Source organism: Eretmochelys imbricata, chromosome 1 (assembly GCF_965152235.1).
Source record: "Eretmochelys imbricata isolate rEreImb1 chromosome 1, rEreImb1.hap1, whole genome shotgun sequence".
Lineage (NCBI taxonomy): Eukaryota > Metazoa > Chordata > Testudines > Cheloniidae > Eretmochelys > Eretmochelys imbricata.
This window is the reverse complement of record NC_135572.1, coordinates 309,809,299-309,835,741: the sequence shown is the minus strand read 5'-3', so window position 1 is coordinate 309,835,741 and position 26,443 is coordinate 309,809,299. Positions and strand designations below refer to the sequence as shown.

At 41.3% G+C, this 26,443-nt stretch overlaps 1 protein-coding gene across 3 annotated transcripts; it reads right to left on the bottom strand.

Annotated features, from left to right (window-relative positions):
- Window positions 1–4,787: 4,787 nt before the first annotated feature.
- On the bottom strand, window positions 4,788–21,638 carry IFRD1 (interferon related developmental regulator 1). 3 transcript variants are annotated; one of them, XM_077834149.1, is made up of 12 exons: window positions 21,451–21,638; window positions 17,482–17,586; window positions 16,717–16,798; window positions 15,868–15,992; window positions 15,297–15,454; window positions 13,607–13,657; window positions 13,336–13,514; window positions 13,112–13,220; window positions 10,588–10,722; window positions 7,868–7,996; window positions 7,168–7,263; window positions 4,788–5,588 (listed from the first exon to the last, which is right to left on the bottom strand). In XM_077834149.1, the coding sequence occupies exons 1-12, from the start codon at window positions 21,494–21,496 to the stop codon at window positions 5,499–5,501; spliced, it is 1,305 nt and encodes a 434-aa protein (XP_077690275.1). In that variant the 5' UTR covers window positions 21,497–21,638; the 3' UTR covers window positions 4,788–5,498. The 3 variants fall into 3 exon arrangements, with proteins under 3 accessions (XP_077690275.1, XP_077690290.1, XP_077690282.1); XM_077834164.1 differs by lacking the exon at window positions 21,451–21,638 and adding an exon at window positions 20,858–20,876; XM_077834156.1 differs by lacking the exon at window positions 21,451–21,638 and adding an exon at window positions 20,676–20,820.
- Window positions 21,639–26,443: the final 4,805 nt, after the last annotated feature.

Below are 26,443 nucleotides of genomic sequence, written 5' to 3'. Positions count from 1 at the left end.
GAGAATGAAGGGCCACCCACAGGGGTGAAAGTAACTCCAGACACTTACCAGCCCTGGAAGGGGCGGGGCCTCAGGCAGAAGGGGCAGGGCTAGGGGGTCAGCGTCCCCCAGGCAGCTCTTCCAGGCTGCCATGGCAGCTTTAAGGATGGTGCTTTGCCACGGCAGCGCTTTAACGTTGCTGTCCCTTCCCCCTCACCAGTCAGCGGCCCTGCTGGTACGGACCCTACCCATGGGGGAGGCAAAAGGGGCAGGGACATTAAGCGCTGCTGCACCAGTGCTTTAATGTGGGCTGCATACAGGCCGGTGCGGGTTCTTTCTAGTACACCGTACCGCTCACTTTCACCCCTGGCCACCCACCTGATTAGTGGAGCCATGCAGGTGCCTGGACCCTGGAGAAGATGCACAGGTAAGGTGAGGCGGTGGCCTTGGGGGGATAGGTGGGAGGGGGCAGTGGGGTGAGAAGAGGGGGTGGCAGGGATTTGGGACATGCAGGGCTGCCGTGGCCAGAGAAAGGCGATGTTAGGATATAGGTATTCAGGCCTGTCTGCAAAGGCCTGTACTTTAAGAATTTAGGTGTATTCTTATCACTTGGCTAGTTCTAGAGGTATAAAAGAAAGAATCAAAATCACTGTCTGCCGGTGTAAGGGCCTTCTCTTACTGTGACAGTCTGAGGCCCTGTTCTTAGGCTAAGGCCTTTGGCTAAGCAGCAGAGGCAGCCATAAGCTGGGAAGCGACCGGTCACATCCTCACATTCCAAACTAGTCACATTGAAATAAGGTGCTATTGGGCTGTTAGGCACTATCAGGACAGGATTGTATTCCTATCACCTCCAGAGAAAGGGAAGTGCCTAGAAAATGTAAAAGGAAACTTAGTTTGATAGCATCCTGTCTGGCAAGAACTCACTTATCAATAGCTGGGATGTGAAATCCTCACTTCTGTATTGTTTTGTCATTATAGTTCCCACTTTGCTATTGTTTATTGGCATGGTCTCTGTCTGGTTCTGTGATTGTTTCTGTCTGCTGTATAATTAATTTTGCTGGGTGTAAACTAATTAAGGTGGTGGGATATAATTGGTTAGCTAATCATGTTACAATATGTTAGGATTGGTTAGTTAAATTTCAGTAGAATGATTGGTTAAGGTATAGCTAAGAATAATACTATATAAATTAGGGGCAAACAGGAAGTAAGTTGGGATTCGAAAATAAGGAAAAAGGAACTTGTATTTAAGCTTGCTGGAAGTTCACCCCAATAAACATTGAATTGTTTGCACCTTCGGACTTCGGGTATTGTTGCTCTCTGTTCATGCGAGAAAGACCAGGGAAGTGGGAGAGTGAAGGAATAAGCTTTCTAACAGGCGACTTTCCCCAGCTCCAGGGCTGGGGCTGCCAGGGAGAGACAGGCCTCCTTCCCAGCCTCAGCTCTGTGGCTGATGTGGTGGGGGAAAAGACCCCTCTCTTTTCCAGCCCCAGCTCGGGGGCTGCCACAGCAGGGGAGAGAGGGCACATCCATTGCATTAGAAAGGTAAGACGACTGATATTAAAATATGAGTTGTGTGCTTTTATTTGTAGAACAAAAAATGTTAAGGTTTTTTTTATATAACGCTCTTATCCAAAGCGCTTTACAATAGTTAGGTAACGGTACAAATAATATTTGGAAAGATCATTAAGTAGTACGCCAAGACCCTTAGCAATTTTCAAGTGGGTTGTGGGAAAAAAAGCTTGAGAACCACTGATCTAGACCAGTGGTTCTCAACCTGTTTATCATTGTGGGCCGCATATACAGCGCACAATATGTTATGTTGGCAGCAAGTTGAGAACTACTGCATCACTTCCCCAAAAGCACGCACAGTCCCCTATGCCCAGTGCCCCCACCCACAGCGGGGCAGGGGCAGAGCTCCTGGCACAGGTCAGCAGACAGGACTGAGAAGGGGAGCCAGGAGCAGAGCCTCACTTAAAACCTGAGGGTGCGACAGCAAACCCCTAGTTCCCAGCACCCCTCACCCAAACCTATCCACAGACCCACTCTCCTACTCCCTGCAGCACCCACCAGCTCCCTGTTGGCAGGAATGCTGGTGCAGGCTAGAAGACACTGTCTCCTCCTCAGCCAGCCCTGCCCCCTGCCAGCCCAGAGCAGTACATTTTAATATTTTTAGCACACCGCTGTGTGCAAATTGGGCTGCATGCAGCCTGTGGGTCACAGGCTGAGAACCACTGATCTTGTCCATCCCTGACCAGTGTTTGTCTAACCTGCTCTGAAAAATCTCCTGTGATACAGATAGTTTAACTACCTTGATAGTTAGGAAGGTTTTTTTTCCTCCTAATGTCCAACCTAAATCACTACAAATTACTGCAACATAAGCCCATTGCTTCTTGTTCTATAGTCAGAGGTTAACAAGAATATACCTCCCTCCTCCTTGTAACAACCTGTTATGTACTTGAAAACCATTATACCACTCTCAAGTCTTTTCTTCTCCATACTAAACAAACCCAATTTTTTCAATCTTCCATCATAGGTCATGTTTTCTAGACCTTTAATCATTTTTGTCGCTCTTCTGGGAGCTTTTTCCAATTTGTGCCCAGAATTGGACACCATACTCCAGTTCAGGCCTAATCAGTGCAGAATAGGTGCTTACCAACACCCCTGCTAATACACCCAAGAATGTTTGCCTTATTTTTTGTTGCAAGTCTTACACTGTTGACTGATATTTAGCTTGTGACCCACTATGACCTCCAGATCTCTTTCTAGGCAGTTTCCCATGTTGCATGTGTGCAATTGATCGTTCCTTCCTAAGTAGAGTACTTTGCATTTGTCCTTATTGAATTTCATCCCATTAGTCCAGATAATGTTGAATTTTAAATCCTGTCCTCCAAAGCACTTGCAACCCCTCCCAGTTTGATATTGTCAACACATGTTCTCTATGCCTGTATCTAAATCATTGATGAAGATATTGAACAGAACTGGTCCCTGAGGAACCCTATTCAATATGCTCTTCCAGCATGACACTGAACTACTGATAACTACTCTGGGATGTTTTCCAATCAGTTATTCACCTACCTCATAGTAGATCCATCTAGTTCCCCTAGTTTGTGACATCATTCAAGACCAGTATTAAGAGCCTTACTAAAGTCAAGATATACCCCATATACTGCTCCGCAGCCTTGTTACCCTGTCAAAAAAAGCCACTAATTTGTTCTGACACAATTTGTTCTTGACAAGCGTATATTGTTACTTATAATAACTACAGCGTAGAACAGCACTATTAAAGGCTATTGAAACAAATTGCTCAGTAAGACTAAAGAGCCAAAGAATAGTATCTGCAGTTGGCAGGAAGTAGAATAAAAGTCAAAGACCACCAACTTGCCTGCTTTGGGGCACACGCAGATCTGCAGGCGGTATCAAATTTATCACAAAAAGATTTGATAAATAAGATGGATCTAGTCTGATGCTGTCAGACAGGACACAACACGAGTCAGACATTTTTCTAACACACTATTTACTGTGATTAGTGACAAAGACTTGAGCCCTTAAAAACTGATTGAGGACCCACCACTGAATCCATCAGTCACGGACTATTAAGAAAAATCATGAAGCAACAACCAGTTAGGTCTGCACACTAAAGAGATTTATTCTCTAAAATGGCTATCATGACCACTCAATTAGAAATAAGAAAAGGAGTACTTGTGGCACCTTCGAGACTAACAAATTTATTTGAGCAAAGGTGCCACAAGTACTCCTTTTCTTTTTACGAATACAGACTAACACGGCTGCTACTCTGAAACCTGTCAATTAGAAATGTAATACAAACCTAATGCTAATCATGTGAAGAATGCAGATAAAATCATCACTCACATGTTTCACCCTAACTTCCCCTACAGTTGGGCTCATATCTTCAGTTATACTTAGAGAGCCTGCTAAATCCAAATTTTTCCTTCTTATTCACTTATGGCTGTTTGGCAGGTTCCACTTGTCACCAGTCAATTTGAGTTTACCCTCTGTGCTCTTAAAGGATCCTTGATTTCAAACCCTCCTCACATAGATGCAACTTCTATAAAGTGTTTTCAGGTACAGCTTATATTAATTCTCTGAACCATTTTTTACCCATGTATTTAGACTAGGGGTTTTTGACAGTATAAAGGGTCATAAAAATCACTCCTATGACATCATAACAGCTTGAATTTTTAATGTAAGTCTGCCCTAAGTGTTAATAAGTTGTTGGAAAGGCAAGCTGTGTCAGAATTTAGAGTTAAATTTGCTTTTATCTAGTTGAATGACGGTTTGAACACCAGTCATTACTCTATAGCAGGTGAATGTAATAAAGGCAGTTGATGGGAGTTCTCTTTGCTATTCCTCATCTTTCTTCCATTTCTTTAGGTAAGGTGAACTTCACCTGATAACCATATGAATGTTTCCACAGTATTGTCGTGACTAGAATTCTGTAAAGCATCTATCCTGCTACTGCAAGCACCATATTTTACAGAAAAAAAGATATATAATCATACAGCTGAGGTTACTGATATTGCCCTGGATCCTCCAAGTTGACAAGTTAAACAAATTTAAGGCATAAGATTGAGTGGACAGAGTCATGACTGAGCTTTCAGACTAAGTTTGAGCACTCATCCTGAAGCCAGGTCATGCCAATGCTAGTTTTGTGTGAAGCACACTTTTTCAATATATTTTATAGCTACTATATCATTTCTAGCGATAAAATGAAAAACAAACTAAGTGTGCAGTTATCTGATCTCGTTTACTATTTAGACAAGGTGTATAACAACCACATTTTAAAAGACTTCAGTGAGAAAGATTTTTATTCCGAAGATGGAACAGTCTTATACAAGTAAATATGTAAAATGTGTCACCACTTTTAAAGTTAAATGTAGTCAAGTATGTTTGTACTATTTACTACTCCATATTAAGTGCCAACAGCAGGACTTCATGGCACTGGTATAATATAGTAAGGTTATATCTTCTGCCATTTGTCAGTTCAGCAGCCAGTTTAAAATAAGTTAAAATTACAGGGTATAATTGAAAAAATAGCAGCTGTTCCAGAGGCATGTTTGTTCTTGTACTCTGCTCTTCTTATCAAGAAGACTTGCTCTTCTATGTAATTTCATTGCTGTATTAACACCAATCCAAGATGAGCTGGGTCAGACAATTTTGGCAGTTTAATACATATAGCCTTCAGAGCCATCTAACAACTGAATTGTTGCTATATTTACCAAATTTATGAGTGATTTTGATCCAGCATAAGTGTTACAAGTTACATTTCCACCCAATTTTAGATCAACTGATCCTATATACATACAGTACACACACACCTAAAGCAATTATAACATGCATAACATTTACAGATACTATACATTAGATATTATCCCTGTGCAATGAAGTGTAAGCTATGTGGCTATATAAATTAAATCTCAAATTTCAAGGTTACAACAATTACATTTATAAAAAATTATGAAATTACATAAGTCTTCAACATTGGAACCCACATGGAAGATCTAGAAAAATTCACCCACATCTGTTCTTTTGTCACGACATTTGCTTCTAGCCTTTGTTCGAGCCTTGAATGCTGCAGAGTTGTACAAGTGCTACAAAGTGAAAGAGAAGCTTTAGTCAGATGTTTGAAATATCTACGCCCAAACTAGTTTAAGTTCTTTAAATAATTAGGATGTAAAGGATTTTAAATTGATTTAAATGTCATTAGATGGTGTCAGAATTGTGGTACAAAATGAATACAAATTTTATGTCAAAGGTCGATCATAGGTTCCAAGATTTTAGCACATAATGACCTAATAAACAGATTAAATGAGAACAACCACTAGATAAGCATGAGTGTCACCATATGGAAATAAGATCTAAATTTTTTCAAAATAGAAAAGATGACAGACATTCAGGAGTCTAAATGAGAGGACCTTAAGTTCCTAAATTTTACTGGAAGTGACTTGGTGGTTTTGAAGTTTTACTCCTTGTCTGGATTCTAGCATTTAACAGATCTGACTATTTCTTCAAGGCTCCCAAACAGGTGTCACTCATTCTGTGAAAAGGACAAAATTCAATTTAACTATGGTCCACAGGTCAAGGAATGATTTAAGACTACATACTGTCCTCTGTGTACAGCAACTTCTCCCAATGTCAGTCATTTAAGCTTTAAAGTTAAAGTTAGAGTTAATTCCCCTACCAAGTTAGTTTTAGTATTCAGATTCAGGAAAACTCTGCATCAGTTTTACACTGTATATATTGGGAAAGTGATCTTCAGAACCCACAAAGCTAGGAAGTATTTTAGATGACTTCTGAATATCATGCAAACCACAAATACGTGAAGTTTGACTGATCTGACCCACAGGCTGGGTGTTTGAAAACATTGCTCCATAACACTGTGTTCTAAATAAATGTGAGTAATCTGACTATGGCTAGAAAACATCTATTCTTAATATTCTAGTATTAACTGGCAAGAAAACCCTCCTCCTGCCTCTGAAAGGTTATACTATACATCCAATTGGTGTGGATCCTAATCCGTTGTAGGCGAGTTTTGGATACCTAAAATGGTACAGTCCAAGTTTTGTACGCATAAATATAGGATGGTCACACTGTTGGAGAGTGCCAAAACAAGGATTACCCAATCACCCTAAAGCCATACAGCACGAATCCTATACTCCACACCACATCATGCGTTCTGGATGTCATTTTACAGAAGTTTTGAAGATTTTGTCAGGACCATTTCTCATATATCTCCTCATGAACAGCTAAGTCTCCTAGTTGCCATGAATCCCACTATACAAGCTTTACAGGAAGAGAGTTAAATAACTAATGTCTGAGGTAAGCAGCTTTTCCACAGGCTTCAGTTGTCATGCTCCAGTGTAACATCTCAGGACCATCTAGGGACAGAAACAAGTGCTGTACCCCCACGCAAAAGAGTGTTCAAAAGTCTATACAGCTCTCATTACTAGCTCTTCAGTCACCAGGGTGAACCTAAAACTTGATCCAGGACAGAATGTGTTTGTGAAGCACCCCAGACCAGCCATTTTTCATTAAACCAAACATTTGTAGCAGGTTGACTCTAAAATGGCAGCTGTTCAACTGTTCAGGTTTCAAATGTTATTTAATTCTCAAAGGGAATAGGATAGCATGGTAAGAGCAAGTGATACAGTTAAAGGTGTGATAACATACCCTTTCAAAACGGGATATCTTCATTGTTTTAAGAGTTGCAGCATCAAGCATTACTGGTGGTCCCAGTTCAAACACATTCCGAAGAAACTCATTGGACTGAGTAAAAAAATTAACACATCAGTAATCAAGGTTCTATATGGAATATTGTAGCAGCTTTAATCTTGAGATTTAAATTAAATGAGTCCATACAAGTAATTTACACTTGTTGAATACGGTCCCCTGCCATCATTTTATTGTAAGTAATCAGGGCTCAATTCTTGCTTGCATCAGACAAATCAATGCTCAGCACAGAAGTTGTCAGAGGCAGTTACAGCATCCTGATTCTGCAATGCCCTGACCTCAGCATCAAAGTTTCTACACTGCCATATTACCCACACTGGGGTGGGCTGGTGTAAGCTACACCAGAAGTGATTTCCCTTCTGCAAGGGGAATTTTCAGCTGGCTATTTATGATTACACTGGTCCAGTGTAAAATAACCCTTAGTTTTCTCTTTACAAAATTTGAATTAAAATAGAAAGTTACTTTAGAACCAGTTTACCATAGCTATAATTCAAGACATGTTGCTTTATTCTTAAATACTTCTATTGGGAAACAACTTTAACAAATCATTGGCTAAATTCCAATAGAAAACAGGAAAATTTCAAATAGGCAATAATTATTCAAGTGGCCAGACAGGAAACAGTGTGAAATAACAGCTCACCTGCAAATGATATTGCATCCCTGATCCCAAAAGCTCCTTGAAGGTATCATATGTTTGTTTCTTAACCCAGCAGTCAATATACATGCGCTCAGGTCCAAATTTGACAGTCTCTGTAGGGAAGTCACGCTCCTGTCCAAAAACCAAAGACAAAACATGGAGACTACGTTACCAAAACCCCGATTTAGAAAAAGTCCTAAGCAGACAAAAAGGTTATACAGAAAGCTTTATGCATGTTAAGAACTAGTGTAGTTTTCCTTTCACCGAGTGATCCTATGTAATAAGGACAAGAATCATGTAGTGAGCTGTAGCTCACGAAAGCTTATGCTCAAATAAATTTGTTAGTCTCTAAGGTGCCACGAGTACTCCTTTTCTTTTTGCGAATACAGACTAACACAGCTGCTACTCTGAAACCCGTTATTCTGTAAAGTAACCTACTATGCATGTATAATACAATTGCAGATTTTACTGGACACAGGTTGATTCAGGACTGAACCTTAAGAGTATTTATGCTGCTACAGGTAACATTGGGAGGTACAATGATGTAAGTATGAATACAGAAGTAGAATATCAAAAGAAATGTTCACATGGTATGGGCTTTGTCCAGGGGAATTTGATTCACATCTGTAAATCAGTCAGGTCTCGGTGGATCTTTAAAGATCCAGGCAAGGTCTTAACACTGTTGAAAAGGAAATTTTATAACCCCCTTTAAAATGCTGTGTTTTGATGCAAACCATACTTATGGGTATACATTTCAGATAATGCAACTATGGGTGCCAATATAAGACCTTAAGTAAAGAATGTTCTCTAATTCATTTTTGGGGCTGTTAGTGACTAAGTCACCTTCTTCTGTATTTATGTAACTGGTAATGTAATTACTCCTGACAGTATAAATCTAAGCATCCCACCCTATCAGTAGTTAGTTTCTTTCTCAGACCAATGTTCACTGCTGAGAACTTTTGATTGTTTGAAAGTACAATTATTTCATTTAGCTGGTATTGGCCCGATTTTTACACAGTTAAAGATTCAAGTGTCATCTAACCTACCAACACCCTTTCATTACGAAATGTAAGCTTATTTATCTGGCTTAGTGACTTGTGAACACTTTTCTGGTAAAGAGCTGAAAATTACTGTCCAGAGCTTTTAGCAATGGTACAGTAGCTCCTCACTTAACATTGTAGTTATGTTCCTGAAAAACGCTATTTTAAGCACAACTATGTTAAGTTAATCTAATTTCCCCATAAGAATTACGTAAAAAGGGGGGGGTTAGGTTTCAAGGAAATTTTATTTGCCAGACACAATATATATAAAATTTAATACCGTACACAGCAATGATGATTGTGAAGCTTGGTTGAGGTGGTGGAGTCAGAGGGTGGGATATTTCCCAGGGAATGCCTTACTGCTAAATGATGAACTAGCACTCAATTGAGCCCCCAAGGGTTAACATGTTGTTAATGTAGCCTCACACTCTACAAGGCATCATGATGGAGGGATAGGAGACAGCATGGCAGAGAGAGAGAGAGAGAGAGAGAGACAGACAGACAGACAGACAGACAGACAGACACACACCCCGTGTGTGAGAGAGAGACACATACAGATTGTCCCTTTAAGTACACTGGCTTTTTAAGGAGATCAGCAAGTTAGACAGCAGGTGCTGCCAGCAAGCTCCCTCCATCCAGAGCCCTGTTGTATCCCCACCCTGCTCTGTGGAGATGGGGTAAAGGAGTGGGAGCAGAGGGGGACACCCTGACATTAGCTTCCCTTTCCCTCCCCCTGCACAGCAAGCAGGGGACTCCTGGGAGCAGCTCCAAGACAGAGGACAGGAGCAGTACAGGGCAGTGGGGGGAAGGGACACCTGAACTACCCAGCAATTGGTAGCCTGCTGGGTGGCTGCCGCACAGGCAACTTAGGGGAGCTGATAGGAGGCTGCCAGTCCACCCTGGTTCCAACCCCCACCAGCTAGCTCCAACGGGCTGCTCTTTCTGCAGGCAGTGGACAAAGCAGGCAGCGGACAAAGCAGGCAGCGGACAAACAACATAAGGGAGCATCGTGCAACTTTAGAGCATGTTCTCTAATTAATCAGCAACTTAACAACGAAAAATTGTTCAATGAGAAGTTACTGTATTCTGTACGGTTCTCTACAGCAATGTTAACCTAAGCACAGAGATATGCTTTAAGGGACGTAATTCTTTAAGCCCTTCGAGTGGAGCAATTATAAACTGAATCCACACAACAGCTGAATAATGCAAGCTGTTTCTTGCTTACACTGCAAGGCACTAATTCCGCTAATGAACTGATAGATTTTAGAATTCCATAATTCAGAGTTTGGCTGTAAAGGACAAGTCTCTCAGCAGAAAACTCAGTACATTGAATAAAGGGGCACTTAACATTTATATTGCAATATTTTATCCATTTTATAGAAAACCATATATCCAATATGGAAGTCAGGTTTGTATTTCCAATCTAAAATGAGGTTTTTCAGTTGACCGTTGAATCCTTTTTAGATTACTAAGCATGAACCTTTGAAAGATGTAGTTAACACTAATCCTGCCTTAATTCTTAATGAGTTAAGAAACTCAAAATTTAAGTTGTGGAGCTTATGTTCAAAATTCATCTAAAATTGTAAGAGTTTTTCCAATGGTCCAGTGTTCATACAACTGTTTTATAAATTGTGTGCCACCTTTTGCTTTACAGATCAGTATTTTCAAAGCAATCAAGAGTACCTCTACTGCTCGCAAGACGTCTCTAAAGACAGATCGCTGCTTTCTTTTGTCTACTTTGGCACGGTGCTTGTTTCCATCTGTAGCCAGGGCCTTTAGTTTCTGTGTCAAAAGTTCCATGTCTTCATAAAAGAAATCCTAGTCAGACAAAAGGAGATATTTCAATTTCTGGTCTTTACACCCATTTTCTCTAAGTGGTAATACATCAACTTTTCCCATGGTATTGTCTGTCACTTGGATCACGAGGCGTTTATAATGTAAAATAAATGTATTAACTGTACTTGAATGATTAAGTAATCAGGATCCAGGTTACCCAAGCATGACCTGTGTGCACCTGCTGGTACAGTTATCAGCTGAAGCATTCAGTGTGGAGCTCCCTCAATATGAAAGAAGCTGCCAACAAGGTCTCTTGTAAGGCCCTTGGATTATGGAACAAACTCCCCACTTAGCCTGCTAGCTAGTGCCTAGATTTGTTAACCCTCTGAACATGCTGTAGCATTACGTTCTCTAACACTTGAAGTCAATGAGATGTTTATTGGCATAGGATAATTAAGTTTTGGGGTGGATTTCAGAGATACTGACAGTTGCCTTAAGATGTTTAATGCCATTTATTACTATTAATTTAAGTTTTGGAAAGGGAGCCTGGAGCTTACAAGGGGGACTTCTAATATTTTTAAAGAATAAATCTGAACAGTTTTTGGAGGTCAGATTAATTCCTAACCGATTACAAGCACATCAACTGTTTTGTCCTTTTACGGATTCCACATTATTTACATTACTCTTTCAAATGGTAGCGTTTTACTTTGATAGCGTGCTATTTGTGGCATGGACCATCTGTTAATTTTTGACCTGTGCCTAAAAAAATAGAACCCTGCACCTTAACTGAGTCTCCTAGGCACTACTGTATTTAATAGCTGTCTTCTGTGTGTTTATTTCCTTCGTCATTGCAATTTTTAAATCGCATTTTTACCTCAGTCCTCCCAGTCTGCCCCATATACCATACCACACAAATATACTTAGTCTCATCTGATCCTGAGATTAAGTTGGTAAACTTAAAAGTGAATACTGCATGTATTCTTGCATGAATGAGATAAGATTAGCATCAGACGTGTTACAAGGCCATTGGGATAATCCTTTTGTCATAAATTCTGCTTATTATACAAGCCACTGAACTGGGTAACTTACATATGAACTGATGTGGTTTTCTTAAAGGAAGTGTTTTAAGATTAAAGAACGCAGATTTATATTTAATCAAAACCAAGTACATTCAAACGAAAATTTCAGTCTCTTGCAGCCACAGTCCAAGTGATGAAAAGAGTTCAAGCTCTGGACTCATCTTGCCAGGCCTAAACTTCACTGTCACTGTCAAGCCCTTTCAAAGTAGGCTTCCATAGCTAGAATCTTGCAGTCTCCTGTATTTAGAAGCACTACAAAAAGCAGCACAATTTAGATACTATGTGAAGTTACTGTGCTTGGTATCCTGCCTCATTCACAGTTACCCTTCCCTCTCAGACCATGTTCTAGCTTGGTCAAGGCTGATGTGCTTTGCCAGGAGCACTTCTGGCAGCCCTCCCAAGCTGTGCCCATGGATAGTTGAAGACTAATTTCTTCAGTGCTGTCAAAAAAACAGTTAAGAAGTTAATAAGGCACATTACTGAAGGGTAACAAAATAGATTAAGTCTGTGTTGTAAAGCAAAATTAAAAGTTATTTAAATTTCTAACAATCTGGTGCAAAGGTGAACCACAAGGAAAATATACCTATCACAACCTCAGTAGAACAACATAAATAAAAGTAACTCCTTAGAAGTCTTCCTCCAAAATTGCAACTGGCAAAATGCAAATCACCCAATCTACTTTCAGATGCCAAGAAATTGTTCAAAAGAATCAGGCAAGTCCCATAATGTTTTACTAACCTCTTCATCATTGGGTACCCCCCCTTTGAGGCAACATAAGGAAATAGAAAACCCCCTACTAAAGATACTGTCTAAACTCAAGAGTGCATTGCAACTGTGACAGCACACAGTGATGCTTTCTGGGAGTCCTTGGAACCGGCAGATTTGGACAAGCTGAAAAGGGTAAGGGTCTGTACCGAATGCCCCCCTTACCATGGTTTGTTGGGGTACAAGATGCCAATCTACATTTATTTTCTTTGCAGTTCTTTAAAAAAAGAAGTTATTTAGATGTTAGTATCAGATTTTGTCAACTCTAGCATTCCAGCAGCCCTGGAGTTATCACAGGGAGATAATAGGAGGGCTAGCACAAGTAACCTTGTTTTAATTGGAGTAGTTCTAATGTATCTACCTAAATTTCATTCTACTGTTTAGATACTTTTTCTTCATTATCTTAAGTTGTGGATTGTTTATATGCAACTTTCCCACCCAGAATGTGCACATGGATACAACTAGACTGTAAGAGGTGGTCCTTTGAAATCAGGGATGCTATGTGAAAGAGCATTACATACCACAGTGTTTAGTTTGTAACAATCTCAAAGCAAGAAACCTGTCACAGCTAAATCCATTATACTTACAGCTTCCATTTCTCGTGCCAGTTCAAACAGAAGAGCTAGTGTTTCTCCAGCAGCAATTCTCATGTTGACATCATCACAAGATAACAAGTTTGGAAGTTTGTGTAAGTGCCTAGAAAAAAAGAGCCACATTTTATTAATCTGTAAAGAGTGATTTTTACAATAAAGCAACATTAAGGCAAAGTAACAGATCATTGTAAAAGCTGCCTTCCAGGAAAGGAACATACATTTCAAGTTTTTTCTTCACTTCGCTCACTGGACAGATGGTCAGCAACAGAGTCCATGCTAAAAGTGCACTGATGTGAAGCACTGTGTTGTGGGTGCTAGAGATGCCATTAGTGTCTCTCTCTCTCTGATAGGATTTTGTGAATATGTTTTCCAGACACTCCATAGTTGAATACAGTTCCTGGTTTAAAAGAAAAAGTAGTGTAAGTGGCTAAATTCAATCATTAAAATTTGTGTAAAACTTGATATAAAGGGTTAAGTGTTTATCCTTACAGTAATATCATCAGTGACTATGAAACAGCAAACTCCCAAGCAGGTTGCACACTAGAAATGGAAAAGAAATAAAGCAAGTCAGTATTTCATAGTTTATATTGATTCTACCAGACCTGACAAGATTCCCAAATTTTAAACTTTGGTCTTATTTATACAATAATGAAGTATATTGGAGTAACGAAGTATTTAAGTTCTACACTGAGTGCCCATAGAACCATTCCTTAAACAGAATTAACTCAGACTGAACTGTTCCCTCCTATTTTTTGCTTTTTTACTTCATAGCTATATCTGGTCCACTTTACAACATGCTGCTCTGCATAAGTATTTGCACTTCTGATATATGTACCTCTAAACAAAGAGATACGTTGCCAGACTGAGCTGTTACAAAAACTGTATATAGCCTGCCTTTCACCTGATTAGCTAAATTAGAAGAGGTAGTAAAAGCTTACTACTATGAACTACAAGTTTCACAATGAAATAAAAGGGATGGCTGGTGTCCACACACTGCTGTGGGAAGGATTTTCCAGAATTCTGATTAGTGGCATTTTAAGGGTCTACTCTACATGTAGTCTCACCAGCTCAATGTGGTATACTTTTCCAGTTTCTCGTGGGTACCATTTTCTAACACCCAAAAAGCAATTCAAGCTCCTCCTAAACCCCTGTATTAAACATCTGGTCTGCTTTACTTTTAAAGCAGTGTTTCAGTTGTGCTTTGATGCAACCGTAGTCAAGCTAGAAACCTTTGTTTTGACACTACTTGAGGACAACAAAACAGGCAAACCAGTTGTACAAGACTGAATGCAAGAGTTAAATGGTACTAGCTCAAAAAAACCTCAAGACACTAAAGTTACAGAAAAACCCAGTATCATTAGCAGCAATGGCTACTACTTTGAAGGAGCTTTTAGTTAATAGTTTGGTAGGTGCAGGAACTGAGGCACAGGTGGATTCTCTGAACTTGGCTTTGAGGCTACCATCCCTCCAAAAAGGGACCTTGACTTGAGGAAGGCATGCAGCTTTACACACTTTCCTGCTAGGTTTAATTATGCTTATCCCACAAGTTTTACAACTTGCATAAATATTTGTGGACTCAGTATATTGTTTTGGGAAACATTTAAAATAATCCCAGAAGACAGGCAATACAATAGGAATTCCAGAAGTGAAAGGACCATGCATTGTCTCACACCTAATTAATGGTAGGAGTCATATATTGATCATGTAGTCCCAGGACAGAGCTATTAACAGTCCAAGCTGAAGGAAAAACTGACTGACCAATGCCTAGTCACATCATAAGATGTAACCAGAGTTTTGGGATGGAAAAAGCACAAAGGAACCAAGATACTTTACATGATGCCCCAGTTTCCACAGAACATAGCTCTCTATGGCGGACAAAAAATGCTTTGGTACTGAAAAGAATGGTACACGCAGAACATGAAGTTTCAGGTTAAGTGAACATCAACATGCACCTCTTTCAAGCCAATCAGTAGAACACCAATTTTCAAATCTCATGCCATCACCGAAAGCTTCTGGCAGCCCAACACCTGTGTACATTAGGGCAGGAATTAAATTATAGGCTTGAATCAACACACTAATGAAGTAATCTGTATTTTGGAAGCAAGGAAAGAGCAAAGTACCAATAGCTTTAAAAAGTTGTACTACCTCTCTTCTATAGCCCAGTACATTTTATACTTACAGCCTGTCTAGCCTGGATACTAGCTGTTCCATCACAGATTATTTTCTTGAGAACTGGTCCAAGGGTTTTAAGGATTTCTTCACTTTCAATTCCCGACCCCAACTGCACACAGAGAAGACATGCCAGCCTTGCCGCTGCGGACTGTTCATCACTCTTACCTACAGATTAAGGAAATTGAGTGATCGATCACCTGTGGATTTTATCCTGCACTGAATCACACATTCATTTAGGGGCTCATAAAGTGAGATCCAGCAATGAAGCATGCTGCATCTTAAACAAAACCCAAATGAAGAAAACAGCACTGGAAATGGTACTAGGTTGTCATTAATTCCAGCTCAAAGGAAGGAAGCAAAAGTCAAGATAATTTTGTAGCTCAATGATCAAAGAGCAATACATGCTCACATCTCACTTAGGACAAGAGAAGCTTAGCTAACAAATGTATGTGATCTACTAAAATTTTCTGTAAAATACTAAGAAGTCTCATCACATCAGTTAACACTACAGTGGTATGACAAATCTGTCCCTATCCTATAGTTCTGTTACCTTCCAGTAGTGTACAAGCATTTATTACCTTTCTTTATGCAGCGTTCAATGCTATCAGTTAAAGTCATTCTCCTTTCCAGGATAAATTCATATAGTATTTTAGAAGTCAGAGCATTTTTAAGACCTTCAAGAGCTGCTTGTCTTGTCTTTGCACTGTTGGAGGAATAATACAGATTAATACAAAAGTTTTCATGTAAGCTAAAGCTGAAGGCTTTGCTTTAGTACACTTTTATAGCAGTCTACATTACACATCTACAGGGTGCTGTCAAAATCTACGGAAGACCTTTGAATTAAGTAGAAACATTTAGTACAGATTTGAACAAATCTTCTGGGCAGACCAACTCCTCAATTACAACTTGGTTTATTTTCCTTCACCTCCTTCCTCACCTAGGATGCAGAGGCATAAAAACTTTGGTTGAAGGCTGTGGCATATGCTTAATCCAGCACTGCAAAACTCATGGTAGCTTACCAGCCCAGAAACAAACTCTAGTCACCCATCCTTTATCGTGTTGACATTGTGTGCAATTAATTTAAGTTGCTTTTCTGAGGCAAACAATTTTGCAAGACCAATTTACTTGAACAGAGCACCTAATCTGACAATACACAAGCATTTTAAATTTGTATTAGTAAAAAAAAGCCAGGCCTACTTCTCTAGTTTACATCAACCATCACTGACTCCAGGATAGCTATTCCTGATTCATAGGCGAGGAAAATCAAGCACCCAATGTGGATTGCTAAATTGTGATTTGAGTTAGTATGCAACAGAAATAAAGATAGGTTAAGTTTCTATGGGGCAGCAACACATCACTAATTTGTATTAGAGAAGTCAAGTGAAGATTAATGATGCTTAAGAGCATTGTTTCCAAACACCCTATACCTCTTGTCCAATGTAAGGTCAATGAATCCCTTTAACTTGTACTCGAAGTCTTCTTGAGTTGCTTCTTCATCGACTTCAGGTCCTAATGTATACAAGATAATTTAATCCTAATGCACATTACAATGTTCACGTTTAGATCACTAGAAACATAGTATGAGAAGTGACTACTGTCTTTAAATATCATATCATCCACCTTTTTTCAGGTAACAAGACCTTAGCAACAAGCGTGGGATACTACAACAGAAGAATGACACCCAGGAGTGGGACCTGGTTATATCCGACTGACACTACCGAAAAGTATTTGGTTTTAGTAGCCAATTTATTCTGAGTTGTTTGTACATGTAGATTTCAGAATGAAGCAGTTGTCATGAATGCAGGGGGGGCTGATGTCTTAGGTCCTCTTATTGTTCCTGAGACAGGTGGTGAAAGTTACATGTGAATAAAGGCTTTATCAATTTCCGATTAAATCTAAACTTTGTTTTAGAAATTAGCATAGTATAGTCACAGAATAAAGAAACCACAGGAGCTTTAAAAATCTTATGAAACATATTGTATATTTATCTTTAAATACATTAATGGGTACCTCAAAGTATCTATAAAAATGGGGGGGGGTCAGTAATGCCCTGAGAACCCCAAATTTTTGGTTATTTGAATGATTATTGCACTATTTGTGACTGAAGATTAGATAAGACACGTGTCAAAATATCAATTTTGTTTGTGAAGAAATTCTTTCAGAAGATGCATAGATCAAAATCTAAAATATACCTTCTTCAGTGAAGCTAGCAGGATCACTGAAGCCACTGCAGTGGCTCATAGTCTCAATGGATGCATCCTCATCACTGAAAGGCTGCACATTTCTATGCTGACCACCTTAAAAAAAAAACACGAACACTTAGTGACTACTTCCATATTTGGAAAACACTGCAGCTCCACATATTGCTGTCCCACCCCGTTCTCCCTGACCCCATGCAAAAAGTAGGGAGAAATAAGGGACTCCCATGTCAAAGGTTGTTTTTTCTCCCTACAGACCCCAGCTTCCATCTCTTCCTGGCCCTACTTAGGGGTCCAAGGTATAAAAGAGTGTTCAGAGAATACTTTCCTAGGCTTAAAAACTACTTATACATGGATTTGTATCAAGAATAATGAAAAGATATGATATAGAATATTCAGTGTACTGCTGGAATTTAGAATTATGGAGGAGCAACACCTTCTGTCAAGGCTGTGTCTAGCTATTGTATTCGATTGGGCTTTCAAACAGCACATGTCTACATTTAGAAAATGTATTCCGCTCACACAGATATAACACCCACAATCAAAGATAGTGGAATTTCATTGGTTTTAATTTTTTAATCTATTTTAATCAAAATTTAATAAGATACAATTAGTTTTTTTTTTAAACAGTGAATTAACCACTGCGCAAACTACTAAGGGAACTGGTGGATTCTGCATCTCTGGATATCTTGAAATCAGTGAAGGATGCCATTTTGGAAAATATGCTTTAACTAAAGTTATTGGGCTCAATACATTGGTAACTCGATTAAGTTTAGGGCTTGTGATATACAGGAGATCAAACTAGATGATCTAAGGGTCCCTTTTGCCCTTAGACTATGAAATTATGAACATTTTGGATGAAGCCCTGAAACAACCCTACAGCCTTTAAAAGTTTTGCCTGGGAATATTTTATACATGTTCAAACATACACAGTAGTCCTTTACATACAGAGGCAGAGCACCACCAAATGCACTAATGCGATGGCAAAATGTACCCATTCAACAAAGAATTGGGAAAATGTTGGAGATGAATTTGACACAGAGTGGCCTGGATACCACTGGAAATACAGTGCACCAAGAACCCATTATCTGCTGCTCATGGAACATGTAAACACCACCAAGCCATAAGCCAACTAGAAATATGTTTTTGGTATAGGCACAGAGTGCTGTCCATGCCAACACATGCAAAGGAAGGTTGCATTCATGGTGGATATGGCTGTTGCGATTTTCCTAAAATCAACCCCCGACTTTCCTTGAAAAAAAAGGCAGTAAAGATACCCAAGAGATCTTAGGACACAAAATGCAACTCATTATGTAGTTCATTGCAGTTTCTTTCTTCAGCACCTAGCATACGACAAGATTTCAGCCAAACCCAGTTAAGTCCACTAAATACAAATATGACTGATGCTGAGCTGGCTGTACAACCCATTACTTTTCTTGCAGGATTCTCTTTTTTTGTATTGCAGTAGTGCTATCTAAGTAACATTCAGTCTTAATGTTACCAGAGGACGACAGAATTCAGGATTTCATCTGAGCCCCATTTAAGCTTCCTTTTGTCTTGGTTCAACCAAAACCTTCACATTTGATGTCAATAACAGTTTCTATAGTTATGTCTCCCCCCTGCCCCATTTTGTTCTTGTTCAATTCCAATTTTATGAGCCACTCAAGCCATATTTCCTCCAATCAAGAAGTTACTAAATAATGATTAGCCATTTCCTTAAATTACTCACTGTGTGCAATAATGGAGGTAATAGAGTAACAGCCGTGTTAGTCTGTATTCGCAAAAAGAAAAGGAGTACTTGTGGCACCTTAGAGACTAACCAATTTATTTATTGATAAATAAATTGGTTAGTCTCTAAGGTGCCACAAGTACTCCTTTTCTTTTTAATGAAGGTAATGTTAGCATAAAAATTGCAACTTTCCTCAAATGTCCATCTTTACCCTGTCTATTTGTAGGTGCAAAAGGTAACAGCAATTATTCCTTAATTAATCTGATGCTGAAGTGCTGCTGGAAGCAGTGGAAGAGATACTCAAATAAATTTGTTAGTCTCTAAGGTGCCACAAGTACTCCTTTTCTTTTTACTTAAATTACTGGGACTAAGTTTCTCTGACAGCTTAAGTGTTTCATTTGCAGGATGCTCTAAACTCAATGTGTGTTCTTTCAATTTCACAGAGAAAGTTTACTTTAGTGATACAGTTGATTCTGACTGCAATTTGAGATAAACTTTTTTTAATCTGACTACCAAAGCCTGAGAAAATATTTTAAAAATTTACTTTAGGCAGCACTTCATTTCCACTGTTCTTACCATATACTTGAACTTTAGGCACATTGAGTGAAATTCACATACTAGTATTTGGTAGTCATTACACATAAATCAGCTGCGTCCAAGTTGTCCCAGTGATCTACACTGTGAACTTATATTGCCATAGCTACATCATGCCCCATAGACACTTAGTGATGCTGGCCTAATCCCCAATGTAGACAGGTCAACAGAAGAATTCTTCCATCAACCCAGGTGCCACTTCTTGGGAAAGTGAATTACCTATGCCAACAGGAGAACCCCTTCCTTCCACCAGCACAGGCGCCTAAACTGAAGCACTAGAGTAGCTACAGCAGTTAAGTGGAGACATACACTCATAGTGAGAAACTACCATCTAGTACAGTGGTCCCCAACCTTTCTGCCAGACACCCCACCACCACCAAGCACCGCAGCCGAAATGCCACAGAGAAACAGCAATGCTTCTTGGCAGCATTTCAGTGGTGAGGTATCCTGCAGGTGCACAAAAATACCCTGCTGGGCACCGTAGTGTCCGTAGGCACAGCATTGGGGACCCCTAATCTAGTGCATGAATTCTCAAGATGGCAGGTCATGCACCCCAAGACGGTTACAAACAAGTATTCGGAGCACGGCCACCTTGTCACTCCCATATTCCTACACAGCCTCAGCATGGTAAAGACTGAGAACCACCGATCTAGTGAAAATTATGATGAGACACCAACTTCAGAAAAAAATCAAATACACTGTCCACCTTCTGGAAGTTTTTAAACAATTCATAGCTCCACAATCACAGCTAGTTCACAATTCCCAATAATCAAGTCCCTCACCAATCACGAATGCCTCCTCTGCCCACCAGCTAACAGACAATTTTGGAGCGCTCATTGCCTAGCAGGCATAACAAGGCCCTTACCAGTCTCCTTGGGCTTTTGAGGGGCCGAACTCTGAGCTTTCATTCCCAGGGTGAAACTGAAGCCTAGCAACAAGAACTCCCAGCCACCGTCACTTAATTCAGGGTGACAGATCTGCACATAAAGGGCCCCAGGAACCCACTGAACATTTTCTCGAGCGCCCCCAGCCCGGGCGACAACTCACGTGCAACACTCCAGCCGCAGAGCGGCGACCCCCGGTTGCAGGCGGAGGCAGCTGGCCAGTCCCGAGACTGGGCCAGGCCATTAGCGGTGACGCCAGCCCGGGGGTTGCTCGCTGGCTTCGCGCAGCTGACCTCGGGCACGCCAATCTCTGCTCAGCGGCCGCCAGCGCACTCGAGGGGCGGCCCAGCTGCCACGGGGCCCTGCCGCCGGCGCCGCGCTGGACACGCAGTTCGCCGCCCGCGACCCCTGGGCAGAAGCGGCTGACGCACGAGTTCAGCAGCAGGCGGTGCGCATGCGTCGGCTGGCGTGTGAGGTGGCGGTTTCCAACCCCGGCTCCTGTCAACCCCGCGGAGATAAGGCCGCTAGCTCAGGCGGCGCCGGGAACGGGGACAACAGGTGCCCCCTGCCCGGAGAGCCCGGCCGCGCAGCCAGACAGGGCGGCTCCGCTGGCCTAGGCCCGGCTGCCCCCCACCCTGCCCTCGAGGACCAGCGCATCTTGGGAAATGTAGTTTCGCGTTCTCGGCGCCCAACAGACGAGACTAGGACAGGCGGCAGGAGAAAACTTCCTCTCCCAGGATGCCTCGCGGCTCCTACCTGCTCCGCGCTGGTGATTGCTCCCTCGCTTCTTTGACTTGGGCATGGCCACCGGCGGTGCGCAGCTCCCCTCTGTGGGTCTCGGTCTCTCAGTTCCCCCCCGCCCGGGTCTCAGCGACAATCAGCCGATGGAGGAGCAGGAGCGCTTTTTACTACAGCGTCTCTGCGGGGCTGACTTCCCGGACCGAGGCAGTGGAGGGGATTGGCGGAGGCAGGCGAAGGACAAGGCGGTGGTGGCGGTAGAAATCCCCGTGAAGGCCCGTGAGCAGAATCGATGCATCTTTCTCCTCTCAGACACCTGGAGCTAAAGGCGAAGAGAGGGCGCCAACGCTGCTTTTATAGCCAACGGGCTAAGGGGGCGGGTAGAGTGATGTGTTGCTGACGTCAACCGGATATGACCAATGACCAGCTCTGGTTTACTGGACTCGTGACTCATACGCGAGAGATGCTGATCGTGGTGGCGCGTTGCATGTTGGGATGTGCAGTCCCCGAAGAGGTCACCACTTCCCTCAGGCTCGTAAGGACAGTCTCCCGCGGCGGCACTGGTAGTGTGGAAGGGCATCCCAGGACACCATTGCATGCTGGGAAATGTAGGCTCAGCCTCTCTGGCGGTGGTAGGACGCCGTGGAGCGCACGTCGGCAGTCCCCTTACAGGCGTGTCCCCGCCTGACCCGTTGGGTGGGTGGTGCTGAGCGGAGCGCGCGCAGGCCCGGGAGGAGAGGTTAGGGTAAAATCGGGCTGAGACTCACCCAGGCGCTTGAGTCAGATCAGAGCCTTCTGGTGCTGCTAGGGCACCAAGGGGAGCGGACTATCAGAGGGGTAGCCCTGTTAGTCTGGATCTGTAAAAGCGGCAAAAGGGGAGGAGAATAGCACCGAGAAAGAGGTGAACAGAACGCTCCTCCTTCCCCCTTTCCATGGCTTGTAGCATGGTGTTATGTGTCTTAATTTAGCCCCACAACCCAGCAGTTCCCAACCATAGTACATGTACTGGAGGGTGGTGGAGACGAGTTGGCTGGTCACACGATGCTCCTCTGGCTCTCCTCATTTCCACCTACGATGTCGCATTAAAGACAGCTAAAAATACATTGAATATTACACTACTAATATTCTGCTATGGGATTGCCACAGAGCTATTATGTGATCGTGAATGGAAGGAAAGGCAATCCACGCAATTGTGAATGAGAGAGGGTGGAGGCATCTAAAAAGATGTATGCATATGCAGATTCTGTTCCACCTTGCATTTTGCTGTGACTCTGGGAGTACCTTTTCCAGATCTGAAGAAGAGCTATGTGTGCGACTCAAAAGCTTGTCTCTGTCACCAACAGAAGTTAGCCCAATAAAAGATTTTACCTCACTTTATATCATCTTGTCTCATATCCTGCAACCAACACGGCTTCAACTACACTGCACACATACAAGAATCTCATAGAGCAATTATAAATGTATCTTGATGTTCTTAATGCAATGTACAATAGTTATCCAATGGAAGTGAAATATAAATAGAATATTAATCATGGATAAAGATTACAAAAGGCATAGATCTGCTGGACCAGACAAGGAAAACATCCTTATTGTGTTTATTCTGCCATTAAGGTATCCACAGGCTATTCTAGTCTATTCTATTCTATTCTACATATGGTCTTATACCGCACATCACTGCAGTATCTATCATTTTTATGCCATTTGGGGATGTAGTTGGTTGTGTAGAATTTAACATAATTTAAATTAATATTCTAGTTAAAAATAACTTTAGATCAGTGGCAAATTAACACACGGTCCCACAGAGCCTGTGTCCAGGAGCCCCAGCCAATTTGGGAGCCCGCAAGTCTGGCTGTGGGCCCTGGAATCCAGCCATGGTAGGGGGACTCTGGCCCCAAGTTCACCCATGTGCCATTGCCATAGCCCCCGTTGCCTCCTCCAGCCCCAGCCCCAGCCTTCGGCCTCACAGTGGCAGATTCTGTCCCACAGCTGCAGGCCCCAGGCTCATCACCCCTCCTGCTCCGGCCATACCCTTGCCGCTCCCAGCTTCTCACCTCCCCCCACATTGCCCTGGCCCTCACTGCCTCCCTCAGCTCCCTATCCATTCCCCGCCCCCCCCCCCCATTGCCCCGGCCCCCACTGCCTCCCTATCCGCCTCCCCATCCAGGGCTTAATTTGTCCCTGGGCTTGCTGGGGCTGAGTAAGTCTGCTGTGAAAAGTGATATTTGTATGTTTGTTAGCTATATGGGAGGCTGTGAAAAGTGATATTAACATATAAGTATCACTTTTCACAGCAGCAGACATACTAGCTAGCAAGTCAAAAGCAACCACAAAAGCCAAAGAGATAACAACAAAAAAGACAAGAACGTGCAAAGCACCTTATTTGTGTTTCTATTCTGTTTAGGTCCGGTAAAGAATAGAGACAACTTTATATTTTTATGACTGAGTCTGAAAAACCATACATAAATTATAATGATTTGGAAATGTAAATATGCATATTTATTTGCCTTTTCTAAACTTAATTAAGTATTTTAGGGAAAAGTGTCAGAGCAACTACCAGCAAGAGTCGCAGCCTTTGTGAGGGGCTCCCAATACATAATGGTCAGGTTTAAGAAAACTGGGGGAGATGAAAGAACCACTTTTTGACCTGTGAATGATTGATTCTTATAACACTAATGTTGTCCAAATTATCAGTGAACACATTTGTGTGATGCTTATGGATAATATCTAGCCCTATTCATTTTCTATGTGGAAAAATTGAGCCGTTAATTTAGGCATAATGAACTGGGATATGATTTGCTTCATTATTAATGCAGTGTGTAAACACTGAATGGAGTCTTTGTATTAATTTTGATACCTTTATATCAATTTTGATACATTTGTGTTTTTAATGGGGCATGGGGAGCCCAAGTGTTCTTTGTGCTCAGGGCCCCAATAAATCTTAATCCACCTCTGCTGTAGATATAAGGTAAAAGATGGAATCTTCTGCAATATTCATCTTGTGGAAAATTCTGGTAAAACTCAAGTGCTTTACTCAGCCTCTTAACTGTACATAAATAGACAGCAGATAACTTTTTTTTAGGCACAACATTTCTTTCCCACACAAACCTGGGTTTATCGCACTGTTTATTTCTAAGTATTTAGATCATAAATGTGAAATCTTGAAAATGAGGATATGCAAATATGGCTGCAGGTTGAAGAAATGAACCCTTCATTTCATGCTTGCAAATCAGTGGGGGTCTTTTTCACACAGTGAAAAGGTTCATGTGGCACATTTGGATTTAGGGGCTGTGTTTCAAGTGTGCCTGATTTTTCTTCATGCAGATTTGTCTATCCACTAATCTGCCACTAATTGCCCCTAATTGTAAAATGAAAAAGTAGCCCTCTGTGGGCTCCCCAGGCAACAACAAAGGATAACGATTCTGATTTTTCTAAAACAAGACTTCAGTTTTTCAATCCTGAATGCTTTGAATGTTTACATCCTCGTTACCCATTTACTGTAGCAGTATTGCAGTGTTTGATACAAGGAAGCCAAGAGCTGCAGAACATACTGAAAAGTGAAGTAAGACAGTTAATTACAACATATCTATGAAAATCTTTTGCTAAATTCTGTCTTTTTCCATTTCTGAGAAAAAATGTAACTGCTGTTCTTTGAGAGAGTTGTCTCTGCATATTCACACATATGAGATCCACTCCCTAGCATGCTGAGCTCTGGAAGCCTTCTGGAAAGCTGTGGCTGTTGGGGCTACATGAGTGCCTCCTGGCAGATTCAGAACTAAAATTATAACATGGGCTGTGTGGCTACATCCACTTCACTTTATTTTAAAGCCCTATGAGAGTAGAACAAAGAAGAAAGGAAGGTGGGCATGTAGTGTGAATATACAGAGGCAATACTGTCCAGGAACCTCCGTTTTTATGGAGAGCAACTATTTCTTTTTTTTGAAGATGACCTCTGCATATTTTTATGTGTGGAAATCTAGGTGGCAGTACAATGCCAGGTTTGATTAAGCAAGGGTTGCAAAACTACCCTCCCAAAGTGGGCATTAGATCTGTATGGTATATCAAGAGGGTTGTATTGGATAAATGTGCCACAGAACTCCACATATCAGCCCTGTAGATTTTTATTGTGGAAACATTCCAGAGGTAAACCATCTTAATCCGGTAGGTGGACAGATCTTTAGGTACTCTCTGCCTAGCTAATGTATTACAAGTCTAAATGCCCAGTCTAATCCACTTGGACAGGCATTGAGTGAAAATGGCATTCTCTTTCCACTGATCTCCAAAGTCTACCACAAATCATGTCTATTTTCTAAATGCCTTAGTCTTATCCAAATAAAAACTTGGAAGACCTCTTGACATCTAGAGTAGAGAGTCCATTTTCTGCTAGATGAGGTTTTCTGAAAAACAACAAATTGGTAGTATGATTCAGAAGGAACTCAGACTCTGGCATAAATTTAGCAGGGCAACTCTGTACCCATAGAATATGATGAAAAGAGGCTCAGCAACTAAAGCCTTCAACTCTTTTGCTCTTCTGTCACAGATGTAATTACAATTGAAAATGCTGGACTAGATCATCAGCTGCTGCAAATCGACATGGCTCCACTTGAGTCAATGGAGCTAAGGTGATTTACATCAATTTGGGCTCCAGCCCAATGTCTTTAGTCACAGAAGGAACAAAGAGCAGTCTCCCAAGGGCTCAAAAGATGATATAACCTTCTCAGCACCAGATTAAGATCCCGTAAAGGAACAGGTTCTTTAAACAGTGGGAAGGCATTTACCAGACCTTTCAGGAATAATATGATGGGAAACTGAGTGAAAACAGTAGAACTGTCACTGATGGATCGTAGGCAAAGGTGACAGTCAGATGAACCTTGATAGAAGACAAAGAGACTGTGAACAATAAATAGTCCACAGTACACTATATAGATGCAGAATCTAGAGAAAGATTGTTGTCTCCTGCCCACAGAGGAAACACTTGTAGAAATGGAAACAAACATTTCAGTGTAGATTACTT

Bases quoted from the DNA above. Each gene is read 5' to 3' on its own strand.
- IFRD1 (XM_077834149.1), bottom strand. From the start codon at position 21,496: ATGCCCAAGTCAAAGAAGCGAGGGAGCAATCACCAGCGCGGAGCAG. The intron at 10,723-13,111 runs GTAAGTATAATG...TTGTCTGACTAG, and splicing joins TGGCACGAGAAATGGAAGCT to GATTTCTTTTATGAAGACAT. The intron at 7,997-10,587 runs GTACTCTTGATT...GTTTTTGGACAG, and splicing joins ACGTCTTGCGAGCAGTAGAG to GAGCGTGACTTCCCTACAGA.